At 53.0% G+C, this 12484-nt stretch overlaps 2 protein-coding genes across 3 annotated transcripts; one reads left to right on the top strand and one right to left on the bottom strand.

Moving 5' to 3' along the window:
* The first annotated feature begins 1667 nt into the window (after nucleotides 1-1667).
* MED9 (mediator complex subunit 9) lies at nucleotides 1668-5977 on the top strand. Its single transcript, XM_058849493.1, has 2 exons — nucleotides 1668-1830; nucleotides 5193-5977. Exons 1-2 carry the CDS (start codon nucleotides 1694-1696, stop codon nucleotides 5407-5409), a joined length of 354 nt encoding a protein of 117 aa, XP_058705476.1. The 5' UTR covers nucleotides 1668-1693; the 3' UTR covers nucleotides 5410-5977.
* Nucleotides 5978-7389: 1412 nt separating this feature from the next.
* RASD1 (ras related dexamethasone induced 1) lies at nucleotides 7390-9361 on the bottom strand. Of its 2 annotated transcripts, none has more exons than XM_058849489.1 (2): nucleotides 8959-9361; nucleotides 7390-8642 (listed from the first exon to the last, which is right to left on the bottom strand). In XM_058849489.1, the coding sequence occupies exons 1-2, from the start codon at nucleotides 9242-9244 to the stop codon at nucleotides 8239-8241; spliced, it is 690 nt and encodes a 229-aa protein (XP_058705472.1). In that variant the 5' UTR covers nucleotides 9245-9361; the 3' UTR covers nucleotides 7390-8238. The 2 variants fall into 2 exon arrangements, with proteins under 2 accessions (XP_058705472.1, XP_058705471.1); XM_058849488.1 differs by having other exon boundaries at nucleotides 7390-8713.
* Nucleotides 9362-12484: the final 3123 nt, after the last annotated feature.

Below are 12484 nucleotides of genomic sequence, written 5' to 3' on the forward strand. Positions count from 1 at the left end.
AAATGGTTGCCAGCATTCTCATTAGATGTATAAATAGCCTCTGTTTGTTTTCAAAAGGAAATTGGTTTAAAAAAGAAAATTGCCTTCCCAGTCTTCCTCAGCCTATAACCATTGAGCAGGGAGGCTTATTTCAAATTAAAAATTAAATCACGCGCTTTATCTAAGCCAAACCAGGAATAAAAGCTCTCAACTGTGGCTGGTATTATCCGTGCTTTGATGCTTTGTGTGGCTACAGGGGTTTGAGCACAGGGGCAGCACTTCACTGAAGGAAATTGAGGCTGCTTGGTGCAGCCTCCCTCTCCCAGCCTTGACCACTCACCATCCCGAGCCATCTCTTCCCCCTGCAGGTCACTCACACCAGAGCTCCACTTCTTCACAGAACTGCAGAATGGTCTGGGTTGGAAAGGACTTTAAAAGATCACTTGCTTCCAATCTCTTGCCATGTGCTGGGACATCTTCTGCTAGACCAGGTTGCTTCAAATTTTGTCCAACCTGGCTTTGGACACTTCCAGGGATGACAGCTTCTCTCGGCAACCTGTGCCAGGGCCTCACCCACAGAGGGAAAAATTCTTTTTTCCCAATTTTTTTTTTCTTTTTTTCTTTTTTTCCAATTTCCCAATATCCCAGGTAACCCAGTGGGAAGCCATTCCCCCTTGTCCTGTCATTCCAGCCCTTTTCTAAAGTTGCTCTCCAGCTCTCTGGGAGCCCCTTTAGGCAGTGGAAGTGGCTCTGAGGTCTCTCCAGAGTCCTCTCTTCTCCAGGCTGAGCACCCCCAGCTCTCTCAGCCTTCTCTCCCCCGTTCTTGTCCCTTTCCCAGCTTCACAGCAGTCCCAGCCCTGACACTTCTGTTCTTCCTCCAGTCTCCAGCCCAGGCTCTCATCCAACACTCCAGCTTGCCTTTCTTCCAACTGATGCTGGCCATGCTTTCTCCCCTGAGCAGAAAGTCTGGTCCCATGTAAACATCTGTCCTTAAGGCATTTCAACGATCACATCCCCATCATCCAACCTGTATCGTTCCCATTTGCATTAAAGTCAAACGGAGGACACCAAATAACAGAAAAACATGGTGGAAAGCTGGGATATAAGACACAGCAAAACTCCGCTGTGGTTATTTACACAGAATAATGCAATTTCCCCCTCATATTTGGTTTGAAAGAGAGGGATGCAAAGAGACTTGGGACGCAAATCCAACTGCGCAGAGGGGCTGGGAGCCACGACCAGCCCACGGATATCTCCTGGGACCGCTGGGTGGTTCCTGGGACCTGGGTCTCGGGGGGATCGCTGGGGGTCTCGGGGGGGATCACTGGGGGTCTCAGGGGGATCATGGCAGGTTTCAGGAGGGATCACTGGGGGTCTCAGGGGGATCATTGCAGGTTTCAGGAGGGATCACTGGGGGTCTCAGGGGGATCATTGCAGGTTTCAGGAGGGATCACTGGGGGGCTCAGGGAGGATCACCGGGGGACAGACGCAATCACTGTGCAGGCATTTGGGGGGATCACTGCGGCTTTCCGGGAGAACCACTGGAAATTTCAGGCGGATCACTGGGGATGACAGCAAAGGTGCAGGGCACGGCCCCACTCCCCGACCCCGAGCGCTGCCTGGCCCGGCCCCTGGCTCGCTGAGGGCTCCGGCCGCCGTGAGGCGGAGCCATGGCGGGCCCGCCCCGCTGCTCTCCGTCACTGCCGGGCCCGCCATGGCGTCCGGGCCCGCGGGCCGCGCCGCTGAGGAGCCGCCGCCGCCGGAGCCACCCGCCGAGCAGAAACCGCCGCCGCTGCCGCCCGTGCAGGAGGAGTTCTCCTTCCTGCCGCTCGTCCACGACATCATCAAATGGTAACGGCGGGCACGGCCACCGCCATCCCCCGCCCCGCCGGGCACCGCGGCCCTGCCGCCGCCGCCCCGCTCGGACGGTGCTGCCTCACACCGGATCCATCGGGGCCTGCGTGAGGAGCAGGGCTAAGGGGTGCCCTCGCCCCAGTCACAGCATCCTCGGGGATGCGCTGGACAGGGAGTGAGGCAATGGGATGCCCCCTCTAGTGATGTTCAGCCGGCATCCCCAGGATGCTCTGGATGGGGGGAGCAGGGCAATGGGGTTCCCCCTCGAGTGATGTTCTGCCAACCACAGCATCTTTGGGATGCCCTGGATAGGGAGCAGAGTTACGGGGTTCCCTCTAAGTTGTTTTCTCATCCTTAACATGCTCATAATGCCTTGAACGGGGAGCTGGGCTATTGGATCGTCCCTCAAGTGATGTACTCCCAACCCGCATTTCTCCAGGATGCCCTGAACAGGTAGCAGGGCAATGGGTCACCCCTCTAGTGATGCTCTCCATCCTCCCAGCGTCTTTGCCCTTTTTCTGTCAGCTGGAGTTCCTGGGAAGAGTGTTGGAGGGAGCTGGCACAGCCCCAAGTGCATCTCCTCTCTGATTTGTGCCAGTACCTGGGTGGTGTCGGGGTCACCTGAGCGGTGCAGCTGCTCCCGTGGCTCAGGTACACTGCCAGCACTAACCCCGGAGCAGGAGCACTGTGTGTCCGCTGGGTTATTGCTCCAGAGAACTGTACTCTTTGGATGATAACAGCCTCAGAAAGTACGGGCAGTGCGTCAGGAATGCAAGCCATTTCTGGGCAGTTGTAAAAAGGAGAATGGCTTCCTCAGTGGGATATGCACTGTTCTCTTCCCAGCTCAAGATAAGCACTGTACAGGTGAAAGGTGCTGGTACAAGAGTCCTGAGAACCGACATGTTTCTAACCCAGGAAAAACCCTCCAAAGATGCTCATCTGAATTCCCAGAAAGGGGATGTCTCTGCCATGGAAATCCATCCAGGCAGGCTCTGTGCTCTCACCTGGGCACAGTGCAGGGTGAGGCAGTGGGCATGGGAAGCATGAATTGCTTTCTTCCTGCTCTCTCCCTCTGCACTCATTGAGGAGCTGATTTGTGTCCTGCTGATGTTTCATTTGGAGCAAGCACATCTGAAAGGTGAGGGAGGTTCATCCCTAATGGCTCTGCAGCCCAAGCAGCCCAGTCCACGGGAATGAATGCCTTTGACACGCCAGTCCAGAATGGGCATCAGAACACAAACACTGTAATTTCACTTAGTTTCCCCACTGTGCTAGGTGTAGGCCATCAAGTTGCCCCCAACCTTGATTCTCTCTGATCTGTGCAGACCACAGAGTGAGGCTAAATCCCCTGCCAGGTGTGTGCATGTACATCACCAAAGTGGTCAGTAGCCATGGGCTGAGACCTCCCAGATTGTGATGTGTCACTGATCAGGTTGTTGTGACTCACAGGTGACAGTCCCAGGGATATCTTGTGCCCTGTCCCACCGAGCCACCCACTCCTCCCTTGGCTTCACATGGGGTGATTCCTGGGTAGCTCAAGCCAGTGTAGGTGCTGAACAGTGTGGCAGAAAGGTGGCACCACGGCAGCCAGCGGTGGGATGTTGTGCCTCCTGTCCCTGACAGATGGCAAACCTGCTGTCCTCTAACACTGCCTCGAGTGGCACAGCCCAGCCCTGCTGTTCTGACACTGACTCAGCCATGAGGACACATCTCCAAGGTGACTCTGTGCTCCGGAGCGAGGATGTATCACGTAAATCTGCTGACATTCAAGGACGGGTGCTGTTTCCTGTTTGGGTCTGGAGAAAGTTTTCCTAAACAGGGTCCGCTGATATTTTCAGCCTTGTACAGTCAACAGCATCACTGCTGAGGTCCCACTGTGTGGCTCCACCGATGGTGGGTTGTGCTGGTGTGGTGAGGAACACTGTGCCTTAAGGCAGGGTTTGTGCCCAGTCCATCAGCACAGGCTGTGGTTGGATGCTGTGTTGAATTCTGTGTTAGTGCAGGCAACTGCAGGCTCTTCCCACACCCTTCTCACTCCCATCTCTCCATGCCCCCAAACAGGGAATTACTTCAGTGGCTTCATCCAGCAAGAAAACTACCCATCAGGAAAATAAACCAACCAACCCTGAAATATTTATCCCTTTGGATCAACCAGGCAACAGGCAGCTGTCAGTTCTGTTTGAGTGGGGACGGGGATGAGATGTGGGGAGGACACCCCTGTCAAAGCCAGCCTGCAGCTGTGTGAATGAAAGGCAGTGTCACCCCATCCTTCCCCAGATGTGCTGGGGTTGGTTGTGTGTTTCTCTGTATTTTTCCACTGCCGACCTGGCCCTGAGTGCCTGCATAACGGGGAGACATTATAGTACCAGCTGCAGTTTTATTTAGAAGGGAATAATGAATATTTTGTTCCAACAGGCTTTTGAAGCAAGCGGCAGCCATCTGCTTAAAAGTTTTGCTCTCAGCCATGTCACGATTCCCCAAAGTTATAATCGAGCACCTCTCTGCCCTGGTCATGCCAAGCAGATTTATTTTTAGGTCTGGCTATTGAACAGGCTCCCAGTTTTTCAAAGACCATTAGAATCCTGCTCTCCCTATTAACAGGCAGCCTGGAAGCGGGGACTTGCTTTTGCCTGGAATCAGTAAAACTTCTTGCTGGTGCTAACAAAGCTGAGTCAGATACTAATGAGGGTTCAAGGGCAGACGCTGCCTCAGACAACACTAAGCCTTGAAAAGCACAGAGCTGGCTGCAGAGCCAATTCTGCTGCTCTTAAAAAAACCACCCCAAACCAACCAAAAAACCCCCACCGCTTCTCTTTTATTAAGTATAAATCCCCAGAGACTCCTTTTAAATCTCCCAAGTAGCATTTTCTCTGCCTTTGGACGTTCTGTGACACTTTGGGGAACAGTTTCTGTTTTCTGCTGTCATGCTGTTTGACTGCATTGATTTCTTTGTATTACAGCAGCAACAGGTCACAGGTGAGACTGAGATCTTTTTTCCAGGTGACTACACACAACACATATGCAATCTTACCTTCCCAAAGAGAGGTACAGGAGTTCAGAGGGAGAATTTAGCCTGCTCCAGGGTGATGTTTGAAAGCTGCAGAGCAGCTCCTAACCTGATTAATGCATCCTGAGGTGACTGGATTGTGTGCTGGAAATTGGCAGGAAACCAGTTGGCCCCTAAGCTACCCAGTCTATATCTATCTGTGTCATTTTATTGGGATAGGTGAATCAGGTGTGTGTAGCTAGATACCAAGAGCAATTTTCCAGTGAATTCCAGTTTAAACCCTGGTTGTGTTGGAGATTACAGCGTTTTCAATAAGAGAATTCTCAGTGTCTCAATTTCCTCTCCTCTGCAGCATGGACAAGGACAGCCAGGATGTTCACCAGGTACTGAATGAGCTCAAGAACAAGTTCCAGGAGATGAGGAAGCTGATCAGCTCCATGCCTGGCATCGGGGTGAGCCCAGAGCAGCAGCAGCAGCAGCTGCAGAACCTGCGGGAGCAGGTCCGGACCAAAAACGAGCTGCTGCAGAAATACAAGAGCCTTTGCATGTTTGAAATCCCCAAGGAGTAGGAAAGGCACAGCTCCACTCTCCGGGTCTGAGATACCTCCTGCCCAGGCTGAACAGGGTGGCAGAAGTTGACATTTCTTGCTTTAGGTTTTGTGGTTCCAGTGCTGTGGTGTTGTGCCTGTGTGGACCATGGGTGTGTGACACTGAGCCAGGACACCATGTGCTCTCCTGGGACGATGGCAGCGGCACGCTCCCTTCATCAGCTGCAGGACTCTGCACTTACATATCCCATCTCCTGTTTTCTCTCTGGGTGGGGTTCTTCTTTTTTATGTTCAAACAAGCAGGAGACATTTTGCTTTCTCCTCACTAAGGGTCAAAGTACCTGCTGGTGAAAAAGGGGGCATTTCTGCAATTTTTTTTTTTTACTTAAAAATGGCCAAAGCTCAAAAGGGAACATAAGAGGGAAGCATGAACTGTTTGGCCCTGCTCCTGGAAAGAGTCTGTGGTACTCTTTCCATTCCCTGTGTGTTGGAAGAGGAATTATTGCTTTCAATTACTTCTGTATTTCTCTTTTTAAACAATTGGTGGTTGTGTCTGAGATGAGTCAAATAAAGATATATAAATTCCAAACTGCCCCTCTTGTGTGTTCACTGAGTGGATGTGGGCAGAGCAGGATGTTGGCAGCACATGGGATCCTGGGCCCAGCTCCAATGTCTTTCCCTTTTAAAACAGAGGAAGGGCAATAATCAAAACAAAGGGCATAAATGATAAAATCTTTCAGTTATTCCATACTAAAGTCAGGCTCAACAGGACTGGTAAGTTCCACATCCAGGGGCTTCCCACGACCACAAACATTTGAGCAGCTGGAACAGGTAATTCTGCTCAGTGGGATGGTTGCAACTCACCTGTAGTTTTTACTACCTGAGTTTTATTACCTGTAGTTTTTAACTCACCTGAGTTTTTACTCTGTCTCCAGTGAGATTCTGTACTAGTACTTTCTTTGGGAAGGTGCCAGTGTGTAAACTCTGAGTAAAGCAGAACACTGAGATAAACAAAGCACAATGTACACATTTTTTATTACTGAAATTGCCTTTCCACCAGCCATTGCCTGTCCCAGCTCAATAAATTCCTGTGTCTCATGCTTGGATGATGTTTTCCATTCTTTTGCCAGTTGCTGTTCCTGTGAAATCAGGCATAGGCAGAGCTGGAAGAAACAACTGTTTGCCAAAGAAATGTCTGGCACTTAGATCAGGAACAAGTTAACTCTGTCAACTTGAATCCAAGTTTCAAGCGAAGCTGAGAATGGTTTGCTTTGCAATCTCACTCCCCCACCTTTTTTGTCCCCCAACACAAAGTTGTTTTGTGCCTTCAATACGATTTTTTTTGCCATTAATATGTACTAAACACAGATTTGTGCTGCTGCATGAGGTGGAAGCAGAGGTTGAAAAGCTGGAGCTGGGAAAAGCCTTCTTTGAAGAGCGATCCTGTTTCCCTTTCACTTCCAGCAATGATTACTGCAACTTGTTACTGGGAAGAGATTAAAAACCATCAGATGTAAAGGTGACCTTTCAAACAAAGTACTTCCTTTACTCATATTGCAGAGTAAAAACAATATCCCAGCTGGGGTGCCAGTGAATCAGTCTGTGTTGACATCATTAAAGTGTGCTTAGTTAATCAGCAAGGAGCACGAAACACAATCAGCCCTTTCTAACCAAGTGATGTCAGTTTGCTGGGTGACTGCAGGCAGTGACATGCCACTGCCCGGCGTGTCGTGGGGCTGGCAGCACCGTCACTCTCGGCGTAGTGGAGTGAGGAAAGAGTGCTGGCTCAGTGACCCGTTGGAGTGAGTAACTCCTTGCGTGGCCTCTCGTTACCCTGTGTGGCAAAAACCCTGCGGCTTGCAGAGGCGGGAACCTTTGCACTGGGAGTCGGAGAAAATGGGGCAATACAGGGCTTGGGTTTGTTACCTCGCAGCTCAGGCCTTTTCTTTAGCAGGCTTTGCTATGGGATAGGGCAAGGAAGCAAAGGCAAACCCGCAGGTGTAATTTTTTAAAAGATTTTATTAATTTGTAGAAAAAATAAAACATCAAGTTTCACCCACGGTAGAAACACTTGAAGATTTTTTTTTTTTGTTCATGTCAATGACAAACAATACCTACATAAAGTGCCTATTATTTTATTTTGTAAAACCCTTCCCGCTCCCCCCACCCTGCCCAAATCTTGCAAATCAAACAAGACAAATGTAAACAAGAGTCAGTTTTTTGGTCCATCGGGGCTGTAACTCTGCAACAGCTTAGAAGTCTTCTGCATGTGTTTTGCAGACACAAATGAACACACAACACAGAGCCAGAGTCCGTGCACAGCTTCTCAAGTTGGAAAAAAAAAACAACAAACAACCAAGAACCAAGCCTAAAGCCCCAGGCAGGTGGTGGCAGGCCCCTGCCCTCCCTCTTGAGGGCAGTGCCTGAGGCTGGATGGTTTGGGAGGGAAAGAAACAGCAAGGTCTGTGCCCTCCACACTCATCCTCTCACCTGGCTGCCCAGCAGCTCACCCTTTCCCTGTCCCTTTGCCCAGAGGAGGAGGCTGTTCCCAGTGACATCCCCTCCTGCCCTCCAAAGCCTCCCCCTTCGCATCCCTCGCTCCCAAAATGCACCCCCAGGGAGGGAGATGATGAAAGCGGGAGGAGGGAGGCTGGGGGAGAGGCGACGCCCTCTCTGCCCGCGTGGGCACCTGTCCCAAGTCAATTCGGAAACGAGCATCTTTCCCCTCCTTTCCTTCTTTCCTTCCTTCCTTCCCTTCCCGTGGCGAGCGGGGGCTCCTAGCTGATCACGCAGCGATCCTTCTCCTTGCCGTGCCCGCCGCCGATGGCTTTCTCCCGGATGTACATGAGGTCACTGTGCACGCTGGGCCGCCGGGCGAAGGGGGCCACGATGCCGTACGCCTCCTCCGTGCCCCGGCCCCCCTCCTTCAGCAGCTTTTTGCCTTTCAGCGCCTTCTTGTGCAGGATGTCGCAGTACTGGACCGAGACCTTGCGGTGCAGGTCGGGGCTCATCTCGCTGGGCAGCTTGGCCATGGCGAAGAGCGCCTGGAACATCTGGTCCAGGCTGCTGTTCCTCTTGGCTGAGATCTCGAAGTAGGCACATTTTTTGGGGTCCCCTCCCACCAGCTGCTCGATCTCCCGGGGCTGCACCTCCCGGTAAAAGTCCCGGTCGCCCTTGTTGCCACAGATGACCAGGGGCACCTCTATGTTCTCCTTGGTTTTGTTCTTCAGGCACGACTTGGTCTCCAGGATTTGCTGCTTCAGGCGCTGCACCTCCTCAAAGGAGTCTCGGTTGTCCAGGCTGAACACGAGGATGAACACGTCTCCTGGGGACAAGAAGGGAACGTGAGATGGTTGCAGGGATGGGGACAAGAGGGACCTGCTCCTAAGCCGAACAGAGGCTTGGAGAGGGAAGGACCAGGCAGCATCCTCCAGGTCCTGCACCCTCCAGTCCACCAAGAAGAGCTACCCAACCACTTGAACACACAAAATCCTACCTCCCTCCTCCCAGGACTGCAAAAACATCCCCACACTGAGCAGGAATCTGGCAGAGGGACCTCCTGACAAGTACCTGTGAGGATGGAGAGGCGGCGCATGGCTGGGAAGGGGTGATTGCCCGACGTGTCCAGGATGTCGAGCTGGTACACCTCACCACGGATGCTGTAGAACTTGCGGTGGAAGTCCTCGATGGTGGGTGTGTATTGCTCCTCGAAGCGGCCGGTGAGGAAGCGCGAGACGATGGCCGTCTTGCCCACCTTGGAGGAGCCCAGGATGACCATGCGGTAGCAGTTCTTGGCGGGGATGCTCAGCTCGGCCTCGCTGGGACACATCTTCTTGATCATCGCTGCCAGTTTCATTGACGCCGCCAAAAGTGCAGCTTGCGCCGAGAAGGAGAGGAGAAAGAAGGAGGAAGGCGCTGCCTGCCCGGCTGCTCAGCCCCTCTCCCCTCTCAGGAAGGGTCGGTGTGAGCTCTGCACGGCGGCCGCCGCGTTATATGGAGCCGGCAGCGACCGCCCCTCGGCGCGTCACGGCCCGGGGCGGCGGCGGCTGAGTCAGCGCCCGGCTCCGCTCCCGGTCCGGCCCGCGCCCCCCGCCGGGCTCCGGGCTGCGCACACCGCTCCCGTTCACTGCCCGGCTGAGGCTCCGGCTGCTTGGCAGCCCCGTCCCGTTCCCAGCCCCGCTCGCACTCCCGGGAGTGCACAGACAGATCCCGTTCCCATCCCGGTTTGCGCCCCCGGAGATGCGCAGCCCGGTCCCGTTCGCAGCCCGGTTGGAACTCCGGTGCTTCCAACTCCCGCTCGCACTCCCGGTCCCTTTCACAGTCCCGTTTGCAAAGAGATCTCTTTGCATCTCAGCACGGGCTCCCCGTGCTTTGTACCCGTCCCGTTCTCAGCCCGGTGCGGGCTCCCGGCGCCCTGCAGCCGGCTCGGGGCTCCCGGGGTCGGGCAGTGGGTGACCCCGAGCCGCAGGGACCTGGGGCGGGGAGTGCAGAGGGTCCCACGCCACTCCCTGCCGTGCTTTTGCTCCGGTTTACGCTTGCCCCGTGCAAATGCCCGAAAGAGCGGAGAAAAGACCCCGCTCGGAGCGAGCTCCGGTGCGCGGGGCCGGGAGCAGAGAGAAGTCTCGGTGCCACCGGGGGCTGCAGCGGGAGCTGGGGGCTGAGCGGTGACACCTTGACGGTGGCTCTTGGGACTCGGCTTTCCTTGACTCCGACCTCCACCCTGATCCCGGTCCCGGTCCCGATCCCGATCCCGATCCCGGTCCCGATCCCGATCCCGATCCCGATCCCGGTCCCGATCCCGGTCCCGATCCCGATCCCGGTGCCGCTGCAGCGCCGGCTCTCCCCGCTAGGGGGCAGGAGAGAGTCCGGCCGGCGGCAGCGCGTGCAGGGCCGGGAATGGGAACGGGAATGGGAACGGGAATGGGAACGGGAATGGGAATGGGAATGGGAATGGGAATGGGAATGGGAATGGGAATGGGAATGGGAATAGGAATGGGAATGGTGCCATACTGGGAGAACTGGGAATGGTCAGCCTGGGGAATAGAAGGCTCCGAGGACACCTTAGAGCCCCTCCCAGTGCCTAAATGTGCTCCAAGAGAGCTGGAGAGGGACCCTGGACAAGGGCTGGAGTGACAGGACAAGGGGGAGTGGCTTCACACTAACAGATGGCAGAATTAGATGGAATATTTGGAAACAATTCTTCCCTCTGAGGGTGGTGAGGCACTGGAATAGCCCAGAGTGGCTGCATCCATCACAGGAATCATCCAAGACCAGGCTGGACAGGACTTGGTGCAGCCTGGGGTAGTGGAAGGTGTCCCTGCCCATGGCAGGGGCTGGTACAAGATGAGCTTTAAGGTCCCTTCCAACCCAGCCTGTTCTATGATAGGAATAGAATAGAATAGAATAGAATAGAATAGAATAGAATAGAATAGAATAGAATAGAATAGAATAGAATAGAATAGAATAGAATAGAATAGAATAGAATAGAATAGAATAGAATAGAATAGAATAGAATAGAATAGAATAGAATAGAATAGAATAGAATAGAATAGAATAGAATAGAATAGAATAGAATAGAATAGAATAGAATAGAATAGAATAGAATAGAATAGAATAGAATAAACCCACACTAACCAAAAAAAAAACCCAAACAACTTAGCAAAAGGTGATGCATTAATAAGATTTGGGGCAGCAGAAGCCTCACCTATAACATGGAGAGGGATCCCAAGGAGAGCCAGAATGGGGCAGAGCAGTGCCTTTCATCAGCACCACTTGGGAAATGGATGGTGCTGAGCTTCTCATCTCCCCTGAGTGTGGTGTCACCCTTGGACATTAATTTAAACACTCTTGGAAGGCTTATGGAGGGATTGTGGTTGTCTGGAAGGGAGCAGCAACTTCAAGAGCCCTGTACAGCCCCGTCTCTGCCTGCAGGGAAACATCCTGCCCAGAGGCACAAGGACACTTGGAGGAGAGAAAGTGGGACAGTTTCCTGTGTTTATTCATCCGTGTGTGAGACAGCGAAGAAGTTTAATAACCGAACACAAAGCCCAAATGTATCACCCCAAATAACAAAAAGATCATTTAATTGAAGCTGTTGATGGAAAACAACAGGGGGAACAGGAAGTGGCAACCTCTGGAGGACAGACAAATCGAATATCTCGATCAGCATTTCTTGTTGGCCGTACAACTATTAATAGAGTCAGGAACAGGTAAAAATAGCCTGCTTGAAACCTGGCTGACAGGAAAAAAAATCCATTTGTTCCTTCTAAACAATTCTTTGGGCAGAGCATGCCAGGAGACAGATGTGCACTGGGATCCTGTGGGCTTGGTGGATGGGACCAGAGCCAGGGACCCCCTGACAGCAAGGACAGGATGTCAGGGACCTGATCTGGGGGTGGTGGGAGCTCCCAGAGAAGAGGACGTGAGCACTGCCTGTGCCATCCCAGAGCCCAGCTCCTCATGGAGTCACGCAGAGCCCGAGCAGGGAGCATTACACAGCATTAGCTGAGTCCTCCCAGGCTCATCTAGAAACTCATCTCCTGTAGGAGCAAAGCACATTTGCTGGGAGCCGCTGCCGGTGATTGATGATAAAGGATCCACCTCGCTGCAAGGCAAAGCCTTCCCACGGTTATGACTCCTCTACAAATCACCACCTATTTCTGACCTGACTGCAAATAGCCCAAGGCTTAAGCAGAGGCAGGTAAAAGGGCATTTCCCCCATGGCTGCCAGAGTTTGCCCCTGCTGTCTGTGGGATGTTTTGCTCCTTGTCTGGTTTTGGAGGATGGAATCTCTTTCATGCAGCAGCTCAGCACAGCCAGAGCCTCAGGCAGGATGCTCTGCATGAACCCCAGTGACACCTTTAATGGAATCACCTTCAGCACAGATCAATCTTTGTTTTCTTGCTATTTCCCTACCTATTTTCACCCTCCTCGGTTTACCAGCCACCTGCCAACCAGCAAAACCCACCCTGTGTCCGCAAGCAAGCGGCTGAGGAAAGGAAATTCCACGAAAGTCACACAAACATCCCGGCGACAGAACATGCGGCTCCCCAGGGCCTGGCTTGGACGAACTGTGCAGCAGCAAAACAGAGCTCAC

Source organism: Poecile atricapillus, chromosome 14 (genome assembly GCF_030490865.1).
Source record: "Poecile atricapillus isolate bPoeAtr1 chromosome 14, bPoeAtr1.hap1, whole genome shotgun sequence".
NCBI lineage: Eukaryota > Metazoa > Chordata > Aves > Passeriformes > Paridae > Poecile > Poecile atricapillus.

Excerpts from the sequence above, each read along its gene's own strand:
- MED9 (XM_058849493.1), top strand. The coding sequence starts at position 1,694 with ATGGCGTCCGGGCCCGCGGGCCGCGCCGCTGAGGAGCCGCCGCCGCCG. Across the intron at positions 1,831-5,192 it reads GTCCACGACATCATCAAATG|CATGGACAAGGACAGCCAGG; the intron begins GTAACGGCGGGC and ends TCTCCTCTGCAG.
- RASD1 (XM_058849488.1), bottom strand. The coding sequence starts at position 9,244 with ATGAAACTGGCAGCGATGATCAAGAAGATGTGTCCCAGCGAGGCCGAG. Across the intron at positions 8,714-8,958 it reads CCGCCTCTCCATCCTCACAG|GAGACGTGTTCATCCTCGTG; the intron begins GTACTTGTCAGG and ends TCTTGTCCCCAG.